Source organism: Ctenocephalides felis, unplaced genomic scaffold (genome assembly GCF_003426905.1).
Source record: "Ctenocephalides felis isolate EL2017-DRISC unplaced genomic scaffold, ASM342690v1 CF-g0.4_SCAFFOLD_01492, whole genome shotgun sequence".
Lineage (NCBI taxonomy): Eukaryota > Metazoa > Arthropoda > Insecta > Siphonaptera > Pulicidae > Ctenocephalides > Ctenocephalides felis.
In genome coordinates, this window is record NW_020537646.1 from 50,243,751 (window position 1) to 50,268,085 (window position 24,335).

A 24,335-nucleotide genomic window follows, 5' to 3' on the forward strand; every position below is an offset into this window, starting at 1 on the left:
CAACATCACCTTTGAATTTTCCGTCCAGAATAATTGCCTCTATAATGTTTCCATTGCATAATCTTGGGGCATTTAAATTTCTTAGTAATATAATTGGAGAACCAACTTTCAATAGTAATTTGTGCGGCGGCATTCCTGGTAAATCAAGAGAATTTAAAAATTCGACTGGATAATTGACGATTTTATCAGGATCAATAACAGACCAACTGATTTAAATGTCAATTCATATCCGTAACTGTTGTATTTTTAAATTCATTCTACATCCAAATTTGTTGTTGCTAAAATTGCTCGTTCTTATAGCCACTCATGATCTTTATGATTATGCTTTAAATTTGGAAAAATTTTCTATTAGTTTTAGTCCAAGAGCCCGTGGGCGGATGACAGTATGTATTTTACGACGCCTGAGATTTTGTGCATCGATTCCTCTATACCTATCCTACATGAAATGGGGACTGACTAAGCCCAAAGTGGCGGACACAGCTACTGCGCAGCTGGTAAAGGTACCTTTTTTTCGCCCATATCCGAACCATTTTACGACGGTTGCCGTTTCGAAAATTTGAAAATATAATATTTTTACTATCGTAAAATACCAATGGCAGACGATTATCGCGCGGTTAACATGGTGGCAGACGGTTTTGAAAATACAGAAAAATTTTTTTTTTCGAATGTATTTTACGATGTCTGCCATTTACATATTTTATTCCTTATAGTATCAAAACTTTATATTTATCACGGCAGACGTGTACCTGGTGGACCAACATCAGCAGAGTTAAAAAACTCAGCTACCATTTGGCCTGATAGTATGCATAAATCTCCATGTTTTATACCGATATAAGCAATTCTTTCATAATGATAATAGAAATTAATATTTGTTAGTTTATATGTGACATTTAATAATGTTGATGAGCGGAAAAAAGATTATTTACGCCAAAATTCGTAAAGATTAAAGTATACAAACGATAACAACAATTATTTTAATATTTATTCTATTTTTTTAGTTATTTCAAAATATTGTATAAAAATAAAGTTATACAATATTATATATATATATATATATATATATATATATATATATATACTTTCTTTATTTATTATAATCTCGGAGCCATATCTCGCTTTTGATGATTCCTCATCATCCGCTGAATCAGATTCTATAAAATAATAAATCAGATGTAAAATAAAAATTATTTGAAAATCCAACTGAAGATGTTTGATAAGGACAAGATTCTCCGACCATACTTAAAAAATTAAGCTGAATAGTATTAAAAAGATATTGTATGTGGGTTCTTTGTTAAGTGTAGCAAACTATCAGAAGTCAAACATGAAATTTCAGTCTCAAGATCAGGTAAATCTCCTGGCCATGATCTTATATCAATCCAAATCCTGAAACCTTATCAGTTATTGTGAAAATTTTGACCCCAGCGCATCATTTAGACATTGAACACGAATGTTAACACTAAGATATAATTTCTTCACGTGGCGCCATAGAAAAGACTTTTTTAAGCAGGCATTTATTTCATCAGCACGCGTCGCTCGTGGAATAATGGGCAATGACTGTCTGAAAACGCCAGACAGTAGCAATAGGCAGCCACCAAAGAGACAATTATTATTTTTGATATCATTTAGCGACCTATCAAGAGCTTCAAGCGAATGCTTGTGCGCCATTGTACATTCATCCCAGATGATTATTTTACATTTTCGCAAAACTTTTGCCATTCCTGATTTCTTCTTTATGTTGCACATTGCTTCTGGGTTAACATGAACATTTAAAAGTAACTTAAATGCCGAATGCGCAGTTCGTCCTCCTTCAAGTAATGTCGCTGTAATTCCTGATGAAGCTATTGCCAACGCAATATTATTTTGCGACTGCACACGCGCAAGAATCAATGAAATAATAAATGTTTTGCCAGTGCCTCCGGGTGCGTCCAAAAAAAAGAATCCGCCCTGTTGTGCCTCAATTGACGTATTGATTTGATCATATACACTTTGTTGCTCGGCAGTAAGCAATATTTCATTATAAGCAACAAAAGTAGCTAAAGCAGTTTTATCAAACTGGTGTTCACGTTGAACATCGCTGTTCATGATATCTACTGCTGCTCTGCTCGGTGCTGACATGCCAAATTGAATTAGTGACATGTTCGAAATTTGGATACAAATATCTTCAACCATTATTAAGGCTTCGATATATATTTGTTCTGAAAATTCATGATTATTATCTTGATTATTAATTTTATACTGATGCAAAACATCCTCACTCATTGGGTCTTTATGTGTATTCCACAGTGCAGATGCATTTGATGGAAAACATGTTGTTAACATTATTGCAAATAATTGTCAAATTAGATGTGAAGATGAAAACAGTGCTGCATCTGCAAGAGTCATGTTCCATTGATTATCATTCTCCAATAAGTGCAACTCACGGCACGCATCGTAAAAATTCACGCATCATATAAAATTCCATTGACTGTCCTCAAATTTTGGAATGATCTTGGTCCTATAACATTAATCAACTACAAACGTAAATAAAAGCATTCTCGTTGATTAGAATGAACAGCATACAATATACCCAAATTGTTTGTCATATATATGCCTTCGAATTCTGAAACAGGAATAGCTCGTTTTCTAGATACCCAATCTTTTAAAGTCTTATCCTATGTAAAATATTCAGGCCATCCAAGCAGCTTTACTTGTCAGCATCACTTCAACAACATTACCTGAGGTAATGCTTCGTCTCAATGTCTCTTCCACATCGTCCCGTAGAGCACCAAATCGCGGGCATACGAAGAACACATGCTCAGCATCTTCGATTTCGCCCAAACAATATGGGCAATCCGGCGAGCTTGAATCGATGTAGGTAGGCTCGAAAACAGCCGTGCCCAGATAGCATTTGCGTAGTATAATAATTTACTTCTCCATGCTTGCGACTTAGCAAGACAGTTGCTGTCATGCATCAATGCTGTTCTGCCGTTCTTCTAATCTCAATTTTTCAGGACTCAGTTGTTGATGTCTTCTATGGTAAATTGTCCGTCTTTTCTCTGCTAAGACTAAGAGAAGCAGAATTCCTGAAATGACGCACACTGCTTCCTCCGATATTGTGCGAAATTCGCAAGCAATTCTTAAAGCACTCAGACAATGTAAGGTCCTGCCATTCTCATCTATTTTTGAGATTTGAGAGCATCAGCCCATATGGAGATACCATATTTCAGCACCGAAGTAACCACTGACGATAGTAATATCCTTCTGATTTGTGTAGGGCCTCCAACATTAGGCATCAGTCGAGCAAGTCTCGTCCTAACTATTGACGCCTTAGCACTAACGTGTTCCACCTGTTGATTGAAATTCAATCGAGCATCAAGCATTACGCCAAGGTAACAGATGTGAGATTTTGACGTGATCTCTAGATTTTCCATCTTCAGCTTGATAGTCTCTATTGTTTTTCTACTCGTGATAAGAACAGCTTCACATTTTTGTTGTGCTAATTGGAGGTTCATTGTTCCCATCCAGCGATTAATTTTTCTAAATGTTATATCAAATAGACTTACGATCTCATCAATTTGTTTGGAGACAACTACTATGGTGACATCGTATGCATATGCTACTAGTTTCACACATTCTGGAATCTCAAGACTCAAAAGGCCATCATACATAATATTTCACAGCAAAGGGCCTAGAACAGAGCCCTGCGACACACTTCCTGTTATATTATATTCTTCTGTACCATCGCGTGAATCGTACATTAGAATTCTGTCTGTAAAGTAGCTTGCGACTATATTGCAGAGGTATGCTGGCACGTTCTTGTCACAGAGTGCATTCATAATGCAATCCCAGTTTGCAGAATTGAAAGCATTTTTTATATCCAATGTAGCCACAAGACACTACTTCTTCGTACCCCCCTTCCATCCAGTTCCAGCAATTGCTTCCTTGGCGGTATTAACTACCAAGTTTATAGGATCGATAGTTGATTGCCCTTTACGAAAACCATACTGATTGTCTGCTAGGATTGGGTCAAGTACGGCATCTATTCTTTGGTGAATTATTCTTTCAAAAATTTTTCCCGCTGTATCCAGCATACATATCGGCCGGTACGATGATGGTTCATCTGGTAGTTTTTTTCCTTTGGGAAGAAGCACTAATCTTTGCTGTTTCCATTTTCGTGGAAAAATCCCTTTTTTCAGACATGTGTTATAGACATTAAGAAACATTGTCGATGATGTCATAATTGATGTTTTTAAGGAAATATTAGGAATTCCATATAATCCCGGTGCTTTACTATTTCCAACCCGATGACAAGCTTCCATCAGTTCTTGCAGTGTTATAGGTGGAATATTATTCAGTTCTACATGTGTTACCTAGTAATTTAAATTAGGTTGTCGTGGAAACAAAGTAGTTACTATTTTATTCAATAGTCGTGGGCAAGTTGGTGAAGGTATTGGCTGGCTTTTGAGGCAAGACATTACAATCTTATAAGGCCTTCCCCATGGATTTTCCTCGACTTCATCCGGGAGTTCTTTCCAGCACCTAACTTTACTTTCTTTGATAGCTTTATTTAGTTGCCGACGTGCCTGTTTGTGTTCTACTACCAGTTGTGCAGAATTTGTGAGACTATATCCTCGCTGAGAGATCCTTCTTTTCTTTTGGTACACTTTTCGAAGAAAACTGATTTCTTTTAGGTTTTATTTTTAATTCTGACTAAAATTCTAATATACTTTAAACAAATAACTTTAACTTTGCATTTCAGTTTATATAATTCTTATAAATATTAGACAATGTTACAATATTTATAAATTCGAAATTTATTGTGTTGATTGTTCGGAAAAGAAACATATATCAATTTATTGAAAAAATTCCAAGGCTTGTCTATTAAATATATATATATATATATATATATATATATATATATATATACTAGCTGACCCGGCAAACGTTGTTTTGCTAAATAAGGTATATTCTAAACCATTTCTAGAGAATCAAAAATATTAATACTTTAAGTGCATAAGGATGTGTTGTTTGAATGCTGTATACAATTAGGTATTATAAAAACAATAAACCCCATTAGTTTGGCTATATTTTGTCAATACAATCTAACTGCAAGTTTTATACACTTTCTATAGAAAACATCGTATAATCCAATCCGAGTCTTTTTTGGTCTTTCGGCTTATTAATTACGTTTCAAGTTTTTCAGATTCTTTTTGAATTCTAGATTTTGTGTATAATTGTAAATAATACTACTGAGCTTATACAAAATTTTCAAATTTTTGCGAGGAGAGATAATAAATGAATTAAGTATTTCTTCTTTGACCTGCTATTTGAAAAGTTTCAAGTTACATACGATGAATTAAAGTAAATTTAATAAAAAGTATATATGTAAGGCAGGGCGAGGCACAAAGGTCCAATTTGACTTTGAGCAAATATAAACTATATTGTGAAAACCATAACAATTATATCACAACAAATAAGACATATCAAACGAACAATTATCTGACTACGTTCAGTAAACTGACTTCTACTTCATCATTGTAGAAATGTGCTTTTATGATGTCTTCCAAAAATTTGTTATCTAGACCTTTTTATCCTATATGCGGGGTAACTTGTAACGGGCAGGTGGCAAAAGGTTTAAAGCCTTATTATAATTTTAAAGGTATTTTACAAAATAATTACATTTTTAACTAATGCTAAAACTACCAACGGAAGAAAATACTTTTATTATGGATTTTCAAAGATTACCGTTTATCTTCCCCATTTCAAAGATTATCGTTTTCAAATCAAGTTTGTAGCTGGCTATACATCTTTTTTCCTCTACTTTCAAATATTGTTGTTAAACAATGCTTAACTTTATTGATTTTTGGCACATCGGTGTGGACCTTTTTAATCCCGGAATTTCATATATTATTATCTATTCTGCGATAAAATCTGGGAAATTATAATTGGAAAAATGTTATTCGACAAAATGTCCATTTGATCGATACCAAATTTAGGTTCTGAATTTAAATAAGATGAATAAAAAATAATATAACCTAGAACATGTTTTATAAATACCAATGAGTATATAATTATACAAATGAGATCATTCAGAGCACCGGGTTTGAGAAAAATATGCCAAAAAGTGCAATTTCATATCAATATATCAAAAAAGTTTATATTTTGAGTCTCTAGTAACACTTGCTGCCCGTTTACTAACGTTTTTGTATATAAATAAAACTACAAACAAAACTACTTACTACAAATTTATCATAAATAAATAATATTCGCGTAGAACATCCAATTAAACGTAATTGAACATCATCTGTCAAAAGCGTTTGACATTTCACGAAATTGCCACCGTCCATTGTTTTATTTAAATTACGCTTCTACAAAAATTTTCAAATTAAAAATGTAAAGTTTCTATTCAGATTTGAAATAATTTCTCACCTTTTGGACTTTCTCTGGATTGGCACGAATTTTTTAAGACTAAGACTGGCGAAATCGATTCAGCCGTTTTCGAGTTTTATTCGGACATTTGAAAGAGAGCTCCATTTTTATATATAAGATATATATATATATATATATATATATATATATATAATATATATATATATATATATATATTAATGAAGATGACACAAAACTATGTGTCGAAACGTATGGAAAAAATAAAAATGTTTTAAAGTCATACAAATTTTTTAATTGATGTATTGCCCTGAAAACTGAATATCATATATATTAATATATATATATATATATATATATATATATATATATATATATATATATATATATATATATTAATTTGGAAATATGAACAAACAACACTCTTCTTGCACTAATTTATTAAATAATAATTTTCACAAACGTTTCGAGACTTACAAGTCGTTCACTACACTCTCTTGTAATGAAAAACACAAAATGCTAATTTAGATTTCCATATTTTAAATTTTAAATTATAACACACTGAGGATGAGACAAACCTAGTCTCGAAACGTTTGTGAAAATTATTATTTAATAAATTAGTGCAAGAAGAGTGTTGTTTGTTCATATTTTCAAATTAATATCTATTATCCACTCAGAATACATTTGTTATATATATATATATATATATATATATATATATATATATATATATATATATATATGATGAGTTATTTTAAATGAGTTCAAAATATATGATGTGTTTCAATATATATATATATATATATATATATATATATACTAGATGACCCGACAGACGTTGTCCTGTACCCACCTCTACGTTTTTTTAATATCCTATAATAATATTTATACCGTTCAGTTAAAAATAATCATTATTGTTTTTCGAGTTACTATTTACACCAATATATGAGTGATATTAAATGTAGTACTGTTTCAAATAAAATGATTATTCTCAATTCCCGCAGTTAACACTTTAATTATCCCTTTAACAAATATTAAAATATGTTCAATAAAATTATATATTAAAAATTATACACTGCGATTTATAGAACAAATTTATTTTATTAAATTTAAGGGTTATACAATATTTTTAGACATACCTGTAGATGTGGATGTTTAAATGAATCATTTTTTGTTTATTCACGGCTAAAACATTGATTTTCCAAATTTATCACCATGTATTTATTGTCATAGCATAGATACACGTGTTGAAAATTGAAATCTTTTAAAAAGTATAACAAATTCAGAAATAATTAATATATAGCATGCGGTCAAGGTACAATATCACCTTGGATTTTTGGGCCCAAAATAATTGCTTCAATAATGTTGCCTACAATTTTTATAATTTCGTACCATATTTTAACTGGCTTTAAGTATTTTAATATCTATATTGCATTTTTCACACTAATAATTCAATATACATTATTACTTAAGTTCATATTTGAAGTGAATTATTTTGTCAAATTTTGTTCACATGTGCTCTATTCAACCTACTATCAACAAAATTATTGCAGTAAATGGAGAGGAAAAAAGCGTGTGCCCAGCTAATCTTAATCTAAAGTTCAGAAGTGAAAACATTTTGCATTTCGTCATCACCTCCCGCATTAATTATTATAACTGTTTTAATTCTGATTTTATCATAACTTGTAATATACTATTTTAAAGGTGATTAAATGAGCTACAACTTTCTCTATCATAAATTTTACCGTAACTTCTCTTATTTTGAATCGGCGAAGGACATCCGCGCACTCTTTAAACAATTAGAACTCTATCAATATTTGTGTAACAAAAAAATAATAAAAAGCAATAATTAGTCTGAAAATACGTTGAATTTTCACATATATACTTTTATACGTGGTGTGGCCTTGGTTCGATCAGTAGACCACACGGATGGCTGGTATTCGTGGACTGTATATGGATACTAAAAACGTTCTTCTTCTATGATAATAACAAACTAAAAAATGACCTCACTTTGGTCAATAAAAGGAAACTCAACAAAACTTCTAAACTCGACTGACTCGGAAGGAAACTCGAAACTGAACCGAAGAAAGAAAGCCAGCTGTAAGCGTACTGATAACGCACTGGAATCGAATTGAATACGGAACTAGATAGAACCCGAACTGAAAAATGCACTGGAAGCGAAGTGAACTGGAAATCAACTCGAATAGGCTGAATAGACTGACCACATGTCGGAAGTCTAAGGTTTTGGAAGGAAAGAGACAGGTAGTCTGGATTAGAAAGAAATAAATCGGTTGACATATTGCAACCCCGAGATGGCGACTATAATATTATTATCGACGCATGTAATAGTCATGGTGGTGTCACCAATACGTATTCTTTCAGAGATATTATAATGAGAATTTTTTTTTTAAATGGATTTTTTTATGAAATCATGAGTTTTTTGAAAATCGTTTGTACTAATGTTATGGTATTTTCTAGAATCCATCAAGATCTTCTCAAACCAAGTTAATTCTGGATGGAAAACGATTATTTTTAATTTTGGTGGAAATGGCACTCAAACTATTTGATTTAAATGAAAAAAAAAACATTGTATGCGTCTTTTAATTGCATGATAGCTCACTCATTTTACACGCAGAAGTACTTCTTTTAAAGCTTATTTGGAGAACTATAAAAACCCATTTTCATAAATAACTTAATATTGTTCCTAGAACACTGTAAAATAGCGATTTATTAAGATTTTTATTGATATAATTTTGTTCATTACATAATTTTTGTTAAAATGTATATTTTTGAAGATATTAGCTAAAAACGATGAAAAACGCAAAAAATAAACAAATTTTCAGTAGCCAGTAACTTGAAAAGTATTTGCTTTTTTGAAAAACATTATTAAACATTTTTCTCTTATAATTAGTTCTTTTATCCATACCCAACGTTATTACACCACTGAAAAGAAATGGCATCCCCGCGGGTAGTACAAAGGAGTCTAAATTGTTTTCACTTTTGAACTTGAGAGTAAGATGAGCCTAATTCCAAAATTCCAAACGAATTGGAAAACAGTAAAAAAAAAGTTCAGACCCAAAGTGCTCCATTGAGTAAATATTCCGTACAAAATGCCAACCATGTAAATTTTTGACACAATGAAACTTCTAAAAAAATTTTTATAAGTAATTTTTTTTGTATTGTGACTTAGTTTAGTAAGGCAAAACGACCGCAAATTGAATATTTTTGAGCGCAATCACTTAAGACTCGTCTCCTTTGCACGAATCCGTACGGCGAATCTGTTCGCAAAGTGCGCAAACAAAATTATTGCAAGCAAAAGCAAACCACGCGTATGTTGAGAACACGATTCGCCGTGCGCGTCTGGCGCATGCGCAGACTGTCAGACGCATGTTATATTATTTGCATCTTATATTATTTTAATTATGGCACATCTCAGCTGCTTTTCGACAATAATAATGTAGACATTACATTTTCTTTATTTTTAATAATGAATTTATTATATTTTAATATTGCCTTAGTCTATAAGTGAATAGAAATGTTTGGCAAATGATAGTTGTCATTTGTTTTTAATGTCAAACCATGCCTTAAATATTTTAAAGGTCAAACAATGATAAGCGGTTTTTTGTAATTTTTTCCATTTATTTCTACAATCTAACTATATTTCTATGAATCAAAACATTCTAGAAAATTTCCCGAACAAACTTCAGGAAGATTCATGAAAATCCGAATTATTAGGAGGATTAATGAAACTTACATTGTTACAGAAGAATTTTATATATAAGATATATATATATATATATATATATATATATATATATATTCTTGGGCATCCATCCAATAATTAAAAAAGCAGTTGCAAAACTGCTTTATATATATATATATATATATATATATATATATATATATATATATATTTCAAAGTAACTAGCAGCCCATTCGTCGAAATAAAAAAGGTATAAAGTATAAAAACTTATTTATACGTTTCGACACAAGATGCGTGTCATCATTCAGCAACTACAACAATTTGAAAATTTTATTTACTAATATAACACCAATATAGATTAATTATAACATAGAGAAACATTATACACACCACAGGACAAAAACACTCAAAAAATTTATTTAAAAAAAAATTAAACTTGTAACATATTAGAAAAAAAACTTTTTTTTTTGGGAAAAAAATATGAATAACTAAAAGATTTGAAAACTAATTTGACTAAAAGGTTTGAAATGTAACATTATGACGCATGAAACACGCCCATACCGAGCAAAAGACTCGACTGTAATCTTTCACTAGGCGTGTTGATAGGAATAGAAGGGGAATGTGTCGATGGACAAATGCAACGGAGTGGTTGAAATGGATTTTTAATCAAAAGGAAAATGCGAAACATGTAAAATTTTGAACAAGAAAAAAACAAAATTGTAAAAAATAATATAAAGGAGATAGCAAATTCATTTTTTGTTTTTTTAATAAAATCAATAATTAGCTGGTAACTATCATGTAAAAGGTGGGATGAATTGCGTTTATTAACACAAGAGGAATTTAATGAAATAAAAAAGGATTCAGCAAATTTTCTAAGGTCACTATTTTTTTCGATATAAAGAATAACAGGATGTGAAGTGTTAAAAGTGTGATTGAGATTGAGCATATGATCTGAAATCATCGTTTTGAACTGGTTTGGATTTTTTGAATTATAAATATGTTGATTAACTCTCTTATAAATATACTGGGAACTTTCCCCAATATAACACATATTGCAATCATTGCAATCCAACCTGCAAACAGAATCGGTGACCCTATCAGACGGGGTTCCAGACTTAAGAACCGAAAAAAGGCAATTAAGTATTATCAAAACTAAAAACTAAACGGAATCCTTCTGAAGAAAATAACTTTTTTAGAAAATACGAAAAATTGCTTAAAAAAGGTAAACAAATAGTTCCTTTGTATTGAGAGGGAGAAGAAGCTATTGAATTTGAACAAGAAGGTGAAAATGAATTATTAAAATTAGTTTGTAAATAATTTAATCTGTTATTAATGATGTTGTTGATCAAGTGCGAAGGGTAACTATTATCTTTGAGAACAGAACGAATAAGGGTCAAATTTTTTTCCCAAAACATACTGTTACTCAGTAAAATAGCCCTGCCTATAAGAGAAATAATGACAGAAATTTTTATGGAACGCGAATGAAAAGACAAACTAGTGGGGCGCACGGCATCGTGCAAATTGCTGGTACTTTCCGTACCAAAAATTATTTTATTTTTAAAAAGATTAACATTTTTGAAAAAAATTTACTCTGAAAAAATAGATTTTTGAGAAACTATAAATTTTTGACAAAAACTTACTTTTTGTTGAAAAATTTATTTTTAAATAAGGTAAACGTACCATATTACGGGATGTTAAGAAACGTTTGACTTTAAAGACGAATTTTAGAGAAAATAGGCAAGTGGACGAACTAAATCTGTTATATTTTATTAATTAGACCTTTGAGATTATTATAAAACAAGATTTTTCGTCGTAGAACGTCATTTATAGAAATAATCGGCATTTTGGTGAACCACGCGTTTGTCTCTAATTCCGTGATAAAATTTGGTTCATGAACCTAATGCCGGGAGTCGTTGTACACTATTCCGTGATAGCGCTCGAAGCATACATTTTTGATCGTAATGCCTTGATAAATATATTTGTAGGTTATGAAAAGTACGGTTAATTGAAAAATAATATTTTGATATAATTTTAAACACATAATTATTATATTTTCATGGAAATTTGAACAGTATAAGTGATTATAAAACTTCCAAAAAAAAAATGAAATAAAAGCTGGTATCAAAATTACAGTAATTATTGTAACACTGGAAATGATATGAATAAATCAAACTGGAATGAAAAAATAAATCAAATAAAAAATATGAAACAAAGAGGATATAATTTATGTATTCAATTATCAATCCTAAATCTGCATAAATATATCTATTACTTAACATTCAAAATATATTTAAAGTATGAGATCATATAACAATTAGCTAGAGGGTTAATACATAATTTTCTTATTAAACTATATTTCTTATTTAATGAAAATATAAACTTTATCTAAATATATACTTCAAACTCTAAATAAAAAATTTAAACACCAAATAAAAATAACAATTTCATAAATAAATGTAAATAATTTAAAGTCCTTAAATTTACTAGATTAAATCAGGTACAGAAAATACACCTCTTTTATTTACTGGAATTGGTGGTTTTATTTTTTGCACTATATCTTTGGCATCATAATCTAACACATCGTCTTTATCAGGCCAACGCCAGTTAACTCTTCCATTTGCAAAACCGCTCATAGTCATAGTTTTGACTAGGTACTTTGGTTGATCAGTCTTATCATTAGAGGTACCGAGTATTATTAGTACGACATGCATTATTCTCTATTCGCCAAGAATATACATTTCTACTCCAGGCACTTTTTAAGCTGTGAAAAACCGCTACGTCCGTAGGCTGTAAAATATGAGTTGAATTGGGCAATAAGGCAACCAAAATAATGCCAATTTCTCTACATAATTTACACAGGTGATAGGACAAATGCGAAACATGACCATCCAAAAATAAAACAACTGGCTTTTCAATATTTTCGTTTATAAGGAAAGGATTGAAAACATTTCCAATATACTCAAAAAAGTTTTCGCTGGTCATCCACCCTTTATCACTTCTGCCTATGGACCAGGTTTTCGGGTATTTTGCTAATATGTTAGATGGTATCCTCTTATAAGGAAATAATGACAGAACTGGCATCAACTTCCCATCTGCAGAAGCGCCGATCAATACTGTAAGGCATTCCTTTTCATCATTTCCTGATCTGCAATGTACAGATTTGGAACCTGTTTTAGCTAAAACAGCTTGACCTTTTGGTCACAGAAAAAATGCAGATTCATCGCAATTAAAAATTCTAGATGGGTCTTGTAAAAGCTCACTAAAGTCATTTTCCTGAAAATATTTCTCAACTCGCTTGAACCATGCCCTAATTTTCACCTCATTCACACTGACATGAGCCGTAGTCAAGGGTTGACATATTCTTTTACTAATCAAAGGGTTTCTTCTAAGAAAACCCTCATACCAATGCCGACCTGGATATCCTTCCTTAAATTTGTTAGACCGACCGAGTTCAGCAACCAGTTTATGTATAGAATTTAATAAAATGTCTTTCGTTACAGGAAAACCCATTTGAGCCATCGTTATAACCCATTCAATATAAACAATAAGGTTTTCTTCTTCGGGGGTCAGCACTGCTGGAGCTCCTGCACGACCTTGCTTTTTGTATTTTCCGTGTAATTTATCATATAAGGTTTGATTGGGAACTTTATATGTTCTGGAAGCTTTGTAAACAGATAAAGTACCATCGCGAATTTATTTAAAGCCTTTTCTAGGGTTTCATGTGAATATTTATTTGAAGCCATCGGTACTTTGAAAAACTAAAAAAAATATTTAAAAGTTATATATTTATACATAAAATTTACATAAACTGTCAAGTACGTTGCAAAAATTAAGCAAATCAAGACTACCGTATTTACGAATATGTCCCTAATTCGCTGCATACATACACACATACCCGCACACTAGTGATTCGTGCTCTATAAATATCGTGCGTCATTGATAGAAAACAAGTGTATCTATAAGCTTTGACATTACAAAAATGATTTATCGTAGATGAAATAAAAGAAACATCTGATTCTCTCATTACTACCATATTTTATGGATATGGGAATAATGGAAATAAGTAAAAAAAATCATATATTTTCTTGCTAAAGAGTAGTCATTTCAAACTCAATTATTAGGGTTAAAAATTAAAAAGAACATATCCCGTAATTAGGTCACAATATTCTGTGGTCATCACCAAACTTAGTAACACCAAAAACACCACTAAATTTAAGCATAATTGAGAATAAAAGACTAAAATAATTCAGGTCTACTTTTCCTAATTGCGTGACACTCACGGAATAACGTTCAATGCCTCAATTGTGTGAACTTAATTACGGGAGTCACAAAATTGACACTTTCTTAAAACATATTTGCTCGATTTAACTATAAAACTTATCACTTATTATTTCTTAACAATAATATCACAAATTTATATTGAATAAGCTTACCAGTGTCACATAAAAATCTTAAGCAATGGTAGCGTCACATTAACCTAACTAACAACGGGACTGTACGTAATGGCGATCGGGTTATGACAGATGCGTTCAGAAGCTCTATATGGTTTTAAAAACTAATATTTAAAATGGAAAATCGTGCTCATTTGATGAGATTCGAATTATAGTTTATGTGGTATTGTTTAAAATTATTATTCACCGACTGTTTTCTTATTTTGCGATCAAAATGAAAAACTCCCGTAATAATGTACTATCCCGGAATAGTGTACGTTTATTTTATTTTGGAAATTCTGAACTTTTTTCAAAGCAATCGTACTGCTTTAAATGCATAGAGACTAATATATCGAAGGACGGATGAACAGAATTCTGTTCCACCTCACCTTTATTATAGATATGTTGATGACGTTCTGTTGTGCCTTGATGATTCTAACATTGTTGACAAATTAGACTCGTTTAATTCTTTTAATAAACATTTGCAGTTTACTTGTGAGATTGAGCCGGATGACTCTATTAGTTTTTTAGACCTAAGAATCACTAAAAATAAAGTAAACAATTCCGATCGGAATCTTTCGAAAGATTAGATAAAACAAAATTTTCTAAAATTTGTAGTGTTAAATCAGCCACAGGGGGGCTAATACTAGACCCCATGGGTAAACCAAAAATCTGCGAATAAAATTGATCATCAAAACAAAAGTAAGTGTTAACAAAAATGAAATTTAAAATCGTCTTATACCAAACCAAGTCAATCGAAGTGTGCGGTTGGATATCGTTCCAACGGACAGAAACAGCTTCTAAAGCCAAATCCCAAGGAATATTCGTGAAAAGGGAAATGACATCAAAACTAACAAAGGAAGAATTGGAAGGAATTGTAAAATTATTTAAATTTTTTACTAAATTAAAAGAATTGGAAACATTAAATTTTGATAAAACAGAAACCTTAGAGAGAATGGAGCTGATGTGTTTGGAGAGTTTACTTAAGAGAGAATTCAAGTCGGAAACTATAGGTCTGAGAGGTAAATTAGGTTTATGAACTTTAGGAAGACAGTACTACTTGGGAAAACTGGAATGAAAGACTTTTAAAGAAAAACCTAATGATTTGGAGATTTGTTTTTTTGTGATTAAATTGCCAATGAGTTTGTGCGTTTGTCTGTTTAAATGATCGGTGGGGTCGTTAGTTAAAAGTTTATAAAAAGTTCCGTTGTTTAATAGATAAATTGCTCAAAAACTATTCCAACACTCCTATCCCCCCTGTGGCTGATTTAACACTACAAATTTTAGAAAATTTTGTTTTATCTAATCTTTCTGTTCCACCTCACCTTTATTATAAATATGTTGATGACGTTCTGTTGTGCCTTGACGAATCTCACATTGTTGACACATTAGACTCGTTTAATTCTTTTAATAAACATTTGCAGGTTACTTGTGAGATTGAGTCGGACGACTCTATTAGTTTTTTAGACCTAAGAATCACTAAAAATAAAGTAAACAATTCGTCCTGATTGATTGGTATCAGAAACCAACGAGGTCAGGAAGATATTTAAATTATTAACTTCCCGTAGGGTAGTTATAGTAATGGGCCGAAAATCGAAAATGAAAATTTTTACATTTCTCGACGTTTTGAAGGTTTCTGAACATTTTGGCATACCTCATAAAAAATGGATATGGATGTATACGTGTGTGTGTGTGTGTTTTGTATGTCCGCTTTTTTTCGTCCACTTTTTCGGGCGCACGGATCAACTGATTTGAATGGTTTAAAAAACATTCGATTCCTATTGATAGGGAGATGTGCTGATTAGTTTTTGGCAAAGGCAGGTCCAGCCGTTACGGCGATATGGAGCAAAGAGTGCAGAAAATAGAAAGCAAGTTTTTGAGAGAACGGATCAACCGATTTGTATGGTTTAAAAAAATTCGATTCCTATATAGGGAGATGTGCTGATTAGTTTTTGGCAAAGGTAGGCCCCGCGGTTTCGGAGATACAGAGCTAAATGTTAAAAAAATGGCAGTTTTTGAGAGAACTAAGCGTCCGATTTAATTGTTTCAAAGAACTTTCTGCTTGTTTCAACAAAATAATTGATTTTGGAAAAAAAAATTTTGTTTCTAATTTTTTCTACACTTGTGCAATACATAAATAATATATATTTAATTAAATCCAATATCTTGTGTTTTATTAGAAATGTTTTAATTTATCACGATGCGCGGCGAGCAATGCTGTTGCTAGTCATTGCGAATGAGAGACGACTTACACGGGTTCTATATGAGCGCGAGCGTGTACTTGCTCAGGTTTTCTCTATTTTTGAATGTGTTCTACCACATGAAATGAAACAAAATTTTGCACACTAAAAGAAAATTCAATAGCCTTTCTAATGATGCTAATTAAAAATTAGTCCAAACAACCGCACTACCGAAAAATTCAAAACAAAAAATTATTCTCACTTTTTCATGCACTAAAAAATAATTATTAAACAATATTTGTTATCAATAATATAGTACACACCGATGTGAATAGAGTCCAGTTATTTGTTTGTCGATATCTCTCATAGTTGCGACAAAAAACGACTTTGAAAAAAGGGGCCACTTTCACACATTTTCAATGATATCTCGGCCAAATGATGAGCTACGGATTTGAAATTTGGTATATCGGATTTTCTCGAAAATACCTATAAAATTGCATCAAAATTATTTAAATACCAGGGTGGGGCCAATTCTGTATGGAAACACGCCCATACCCGTTATAGTTTCTCAAAAATCTATTTTTTCAGAGTAAATTTTTTTCAAAAATGTTAATCTTTTTTAAAAAAAATAATTTTTGGTACGGGAAGTTCCAGCAATTTGCCTTAAAGCACGATGCCATGCGCCCCACTAGTTTGTCTTTTCATTCGCATTCCATAGAAAATTCTGTCATTATCTCTCTTATAGACAGGGCTATTTTACTGAGTAACAACAGTATGTTTTGGGAAAAAAAATTGACCCTTATTCGTTCTGTTCTCAAAGATAATAGTTAGCCTTCGCACTTGATCAACAACATCATTAATAATAGATTAAATTATTTACAAACTAATTTTGATAATTCATTTTCACCTTCTTGTTCAAATTCAATAGCTTCTTCTCCCTCTCAATACAAAGGAACTATTTGTTTACCTTTTTTAAGCAATTTTTCGTATTTTCTAAAAAAGTACTTTTCTTCAGAAGGATTCCGTTTAGTTTTTAGTTTTGATAATACTTTTAATTGCCTTTTTTCGGTTCTTAAGTCTGGATAGGGTCACCGATTCCGTTTACAGGTTGGATTGCAATGATTGCAATATGTGTTATATTGGGGAAAGTTCCCAGAATATTTATAAGAGAGTTAATCAACATATTTATAATTGAAAAAATCCAAACCAGTTCAAAACGATGATTTCAGATCATATGCTCAATCTCAATCACACTTTTAACACTTCACATCCTGTTATTCTTTATATCGAAAAAAAAAATAGTGACCTTAGAAAATTTGCTAAATCCTTTTTTATTTCATTAAATTCCTCTTGTGTTAATAAACGCAATTTATCCCACCTTTTACATGATAATTACCAGCTAATTATTGATTTTATTAAAAAAAAAACAAAAAATTAATTTGCTATCTCCTTTATATTATTTTTACAATTTTGTTTTTTTCTTGTTCAAAATTTTACATGTTTCGCATTTTCCTTTAGATTAAAAATCCATTTCAACCACTCCGTTGAAATGGATTTTGTCCGTCCATTGTCCATCCATTTGTCCATCGACACATTCCCCTTCTATTCCTATCAACACGCCTAGTGAAAGATTACAGTCGAGTCTTTTGCTCGGTATGGGCGTGTTTCATGCGTCATAATGTTACATTTCAAAACTTTTAGTTATTCATAATTTTTTTTCCCAAAAAAAATTTTTTTTTCTAATATGTTACAAGTTTAATTTTTTTTTAAATAAATTTTTTGAGTGTTTTTGACCTGTGGTGTGCATAATGTTTCTCTATGTTATAATTAATCTATATTGGTGTTATATTAGTAAATAAAATTTTCAAATTGTTGTAGTTGCTAAATGATGACACGCATCTTGTGTCGAAACGTATAAATAAAAGTTTTTATACTTTATACCTTTTTCATTTCGACGAATGGTCTGCTAGTTACTTTGAAATATGTTTCAACGTCGAAAAAACTATCAAGATATATATATATATATATATATATATATATATATAATATATTATATATATATATATATATATATATATATATATATATATATATATATATATATATATATAATAAATGACAAATTTTACACATAAAAAATATATCATTTAAAAATCTATTTTACTTTATGATATAAGTAATATTATTTTGTCTGTTGTAACGTCTTTTCGTTGAAGTACTATTCTATATATAGTAGTTATTAAATCACTTATAGATAGTCATGATGAATCCTGTTTTGAAATAACATCGCGGCCTATTTATAAGGCGGCTTATCTCAAGTCGTGGAATGTGTTCCTGGACAGTTTTGGTGCATATAACTTAGCCCACACTTAAGAGTATTTAAATTAAAAGTATCGGATTGAAAGTGAAGGACAATTTAATGATTATCTACACATAAATGCAATAATTTTGTAATAACCTGCTTTCATAAATCGCAAATTTCTGAAAATCTATAATACATCCGTTTTTTATACATTTATTTACTTCTATAATATTCAAAGGTACTTTTTGACTGACAAATTCAAACATAAAAAGTTAAATAGGGCATATTGAAATAAAACACTTTGTTACACTTCAAAATTTAAATCATGTCATACTTTGTGAAAATTACTTCATTTACAATCCTTCTCATTGCTAGAATCTATAAGAAAACCTTGTTCCTTATTTTGACAAACTTTGGATGTTTCAGAAATTTCATTATATTTCTTCTTTGCCCCCACCATTAAATGGCTTAGATTTTTCACTAATTCACTAGAAGAGCTGAGAGAATCCTCCATATCAATCACATCATCATGTTCAAGTTCAGATTCTACTATTTTGTTGGACAAACTCCTCACAGTAATTTCTTCATCTAAAAAATATCAAATATCAGTGACCTAAATTGCAAATTTAACCAGAATCTTTCAGAATATACAAAATATAATATATACAATCCTCAAGATGTATATATGTATATATATATATATATATATATGTATATGTATATATATATATATATATATATATATATATATATACCGGTGTATAAATTTCAAACCGCCCGCCATTTACTGATAGCCATATTAATTCATATATAGATGGCTGTAGTAGTCTGCCAGTTTTTTCTTATTGTTTTGACATCTATCCATAAAAAAAAATACCCACTGTTTCAATATTTCAATATTCAATATTCGTACATAGCTTTTCATCATTTTGAAAATGTCGAATTCAGCGCCAGAAAATGTGGTTTTGCGGAAGAACCTTCTTTCATTTGAAAAAAAAGTGCTATATATATATAAATATATATATACAGTAAACCCTCGCTTTACGCGGCAAGTGCGTACCGTGCAGTATGGGAACCGTGCTATAAGAAACTCGTATTTAACATACAATTCAGGCTAATTCGTAGTGCGTTCTATGGAACCTTACATAGTGCAGTATGGGATCCGTGCTATGAGAGACTCACAGTTGGTACAAATCGCACCATTTTTATCGCGCTGTATGGAGACCAAGAAATACCACTTGAAGTAGGAGTAATACGGACGAAATGACATGTAGGGCATTGACACGATTGACACCTTATTCAAAAATTGGCGCGACGCAGTAGTCAGCTCAAACGTGTTCTTAGGCGGCTAATATATAAACAGGCATGTCTAAAAGATAAAAGTCAATAACAAAATTTACATCAATACCCTTTTGCACAACGAACTTATGGGCTGTTGACCAAATACCGTGTAATAAGAAGTCCGTGTAGTCGGAGGGATGTCGGATTTTTAGATTCGTGTAATATGGGAACCGTGTATCCAGAGTGCCGTGTAAAGCGAGGGCCTACTGTATATATATATATATATATATATATATATATATATATATATATACCAGGTGTATAAATATCAAACCGCCCTCTTTTAAGTTGAAAAAACACGTTTATTGTAAGAAAATGGTACAATTTATTTCATTCAAAGTATTTGCGACACATTTTTGCCATCTTTCCGCCAAATTGTGAATGCCTTGCCAGTAGAAACGTTTGTTTTTTGAATCAAACTATTCACCGAGCCATTTTTCCAATTCTTCGTAAGAACCGAAGTGCTGTTCAGCAAGCGCGTGTCCCATGGAAGAAAACAAGTGGAAGTCAGAAGGCGCCAAGTCTGGTGAGTAAACATTAAACGTAAGGAAATGCATGCTTGTGTCACATTTAATTGTTCTGCAAGTTGTTTTTGAGTTTGACTGTCATCGTCATCGAGCAATGATTGCAGTTCGGGTTCTTCAAACTTTTTTCGTGGTCTTCCACGTTCTTCGTTTTTCAAATCAAAATTACCACTTCTGAATCGTCAAAACCACTCCTTGCACTGTGTTTCGGACAGAGCATTGTCACCGTAAGCTTCCACCAACAAACGATGACTTTCAGCAGCACTTTATATACAGGGTGGCTGATATGTATTGCAACCAATTTCAGACCGCTATTATTTCTAAACCGCTCATCAGACAGATGACAGATTTATTCCAGTGATTGTTCATTTAATTGTTTACAAGCGTACAAAAGCATTTTGATCTATTGCATTCAGAAAAAAAATTATTCGTTATGGAAGTCAAGCGTGATAGTGCGATTGCTTCATACTTGGCTGGAAAACCTTAAGTGGCTATATTTAGAGCCCTCCAGTATTTAAATGCAAACAAATATTTTGTTTCTCGTACCATATCTCGTAACCGTGATACATTCAGTGTTGCACCTCATCCAAAAAGTGGACGAAAAAAAACACTAATCAATCGAAATTCGTGCAAAAACGGATGCAACACATATTGAAAAATGAGCTTGGACTAAGGCCATTGAAGTTCCAAAAAGTTCAAGAGCTCATCGATACACAAAAAAAAGTTAGACGGGAAAGAGCCAAGGGGTTGCTTCGCTTGCACGAAAGTGGCTAGTTACCGAATTTGGTTTTCTCATATGGAAAGTCCTTCCAAATCGAGCAGTTTGTGAACAAACAAAATAATAGGGTTTACTTGCCAAAAAGGTCAGCTAAAAATTTACACCTTCGATTGGTCCCCAGAACTCAAGCGCCGCCGACGGTAATGGTGTGAACCATCGTAACGGCCGATGGTAAAATTCCGCTCTTATTCATCATCCGTGGGATCAAAATAATTGCCGAAATTATCGGGAAAATGTCTTAAAGGCAGTATTGAAGTCCTGGGTAGACAAAAATTTTGATCGCAGACCATGGACATTCCAACAGGACTCAGCACCATCAAACTCAGCACGCGTCTACCAAAAATAGCTTATAAAAGAGGTTTTTTTCTTCATTTCCATCGCACAATAGCCACCAAAATCTCTGGATCTAAATTCGCTGGATTTTTGTGTCTTGGACATTTTGAAGAGTAAGGATCGCACTAAAAAATACCAAAGTGTCGATCATCCCAAGAAGGCGCTTCGCCGGGAATGGGCCAAAATACCCCTGAGCCACTTTCGTGCAGCGTGTTATGGTTTTTCTGCCGTCTGAAGCCCATAATTCGTGCCAAAGGTGGCCGAAGAACAAATATAAACTGATTCTAAAATTTGATGTTATTTCTGACATTTTTGCATTTAAACAATGAAATTTAAAATGAAAATGACAAAGTTATAGCGCTTTACTTTGTTGCAATACATATCAGCCACCCTGTATATATATATATATATATATATATATATATATATATATATATATATATATATATATATATTCAGTCTTCAGGGCAATACATCAATTAGATGTGTCTTCAGGGCAATACATCAATTAAAAAATTTGTATGTCTTTAAAACATTTTTATTTTTTCCATATGTTTCGACACATTGTTTTGTGTCATCTTCAGTGGACTCTAGTTTGAAGGAACAGAGAAATTATTAATTAAAACTAATATATAAGAAGTGATATGGTATGAACTTACATGTAATTGAATTAATCCTAATTATTTCATAATTATAAATGTTCACAATACACCAAAAAACCAATTCTTGTCAATTTAAATTGAACAATATATAAATTTTCGAGACATTGTTTAAAACTACTTGGTAATTCTCACAAGTGAGGAAGTATCCAATCTTTTGTTTAAGCTATTTTTATAAAGGTGCATTAAACATGATTCTGAAAAGCGTCTCTGCGATGTATTCGACTCCTGATATAAAATTGTGGCAACATCAAAATTGAAAATATGATTGAAACTTTGTATGTGGTCAGTTATCATTGTTTGATTTTGATTTTTAATTTTGGAGTTGTTATAGTGTTATCTAAGACGCTTTTTAGATGTTGTCCAGTTTCGCCAATATAAGTGGCCTCACAATTTGTACAGTCAATTTTATACACAATGTTAGAAATACGATCTAAACTTGTCGGTTATTTTAAATTCGAAAATAAAAAGTTAAGAGTCTGATCAATATTGCAAACTAAACGCAAATCCGCGAATTCAAATAGTTTTTTCCAAATAGGAAAGAGATTTTTAATGTAAGGGAGACAAATAGTGCCGATAAACTTATTTTCTTCTTTTTTCTGGGACTCGAGGGAAGGATGATTATGTTTTGTGTTAAGGACGGAAAGCCTGTTGTTGATTACTGATTTTATAAGATGTGGAGGATAGCAATTATTTAATAGGGTTCTATGGATTAGAGATAAGTTAAAAGGCCAAAATATTTTATCCTGCAAGAGAATAGCATGATCAACTAAATTGATAATAGTACCGATTTTCATGTTAGTGGGATGATAAGAATGGAAGTTGAGATATCTGCCAGACCACGTTGGTTTTTGGTACCAGTTAGTACTAATTTTATTTTTTTAGAGTTTTTATGATATTTACATCTAAAAAGCTAATTGACCTATTGTGTTCTTTTTCGAAGGTGAAGGTGAGGTGTTTATTAAAGGAGTTAAAATTTTTTAGTAAAGAATCAAAGTTATTTTTAGGAATGCAAGTAATTATATCATCAACATATCTGTAGTAAAGGAAAAATTTAACATTAGATAGTTTAAAGACGTTTTTTTCGAGGTGTTGTAAAGAGAGTTCAGCAAGAGCAGGTGAGATAGGCAATCCCATGGGTGTACCAAAAATTTGTGTATAAAAATGTGAATTGAATTCAAAATAAGTATTCGCGACTATGAATTTAATGGACAATTGAGAGAAAGGGTAGTGTGGCAAGAAATCTCATCCCATCTATCTGTGATTGACTCGATAATTAGTTCTAGTGGGACATTTGTGAAAAGAGAAACTACATCTAGGCTTATTAAGAGGGAGTTGTTAGGCAATTGTGTATTACGTATTTTGTTGGCAAATTCGAAGGAATTTTTAATAAAGAAAGGATAATTAACATCAACTATGGAAAGGGGTTTGCTCAGAAATTTGGAAAATTTATTTAGTGGAGAATTCAAATCTGCAACTATAGGTCTAAAAGGTACATTGGTTTTGTGGATTTTTGGAGGATCGCATAATTTTGGGTTGTTAGAATGTAGGTTTTTTAACGACAAGGACAAGTCTTGTGGAATTTGTTTAGTAGAAACTAAATTATTAATGAATTTGTGGAACGTGCGGTTGATTCGATCTGTAGGATCGCTATTGATAGGACTGTAAACGTTAGTGTCATTGACTAGACTAGTGATTTTTTCTAAATAGGTAGTTTTG

At 31.5% G+C, this 24,335-nt stretch overlaps 1 protein-coding gene across 1 annotated transcript in view; it reads right to left on the bottom strand.

The window, feature by feature from the left end:
- Positions 1–19,184: 19,184 nt before the first annotated feature.
- Positions 19,185–24,335, bottom strand: part of LOC113369926 (CTP synthase) — a 181,320-nt gene continuing 176,169 nt past the window's right edge. Inside the window, exon 11 of the mRNA XM_026610548.1 lies at positions 19,185–19,569. Coding sequence (XP_026466333.1) covers positions 19,331–19,569 — 239 coding nt within the window. The 3' untranslated portion in view covers positions 19,185–19,330. The remainder of the gene's footprint in view (positions 19,570–24,335) is intronic.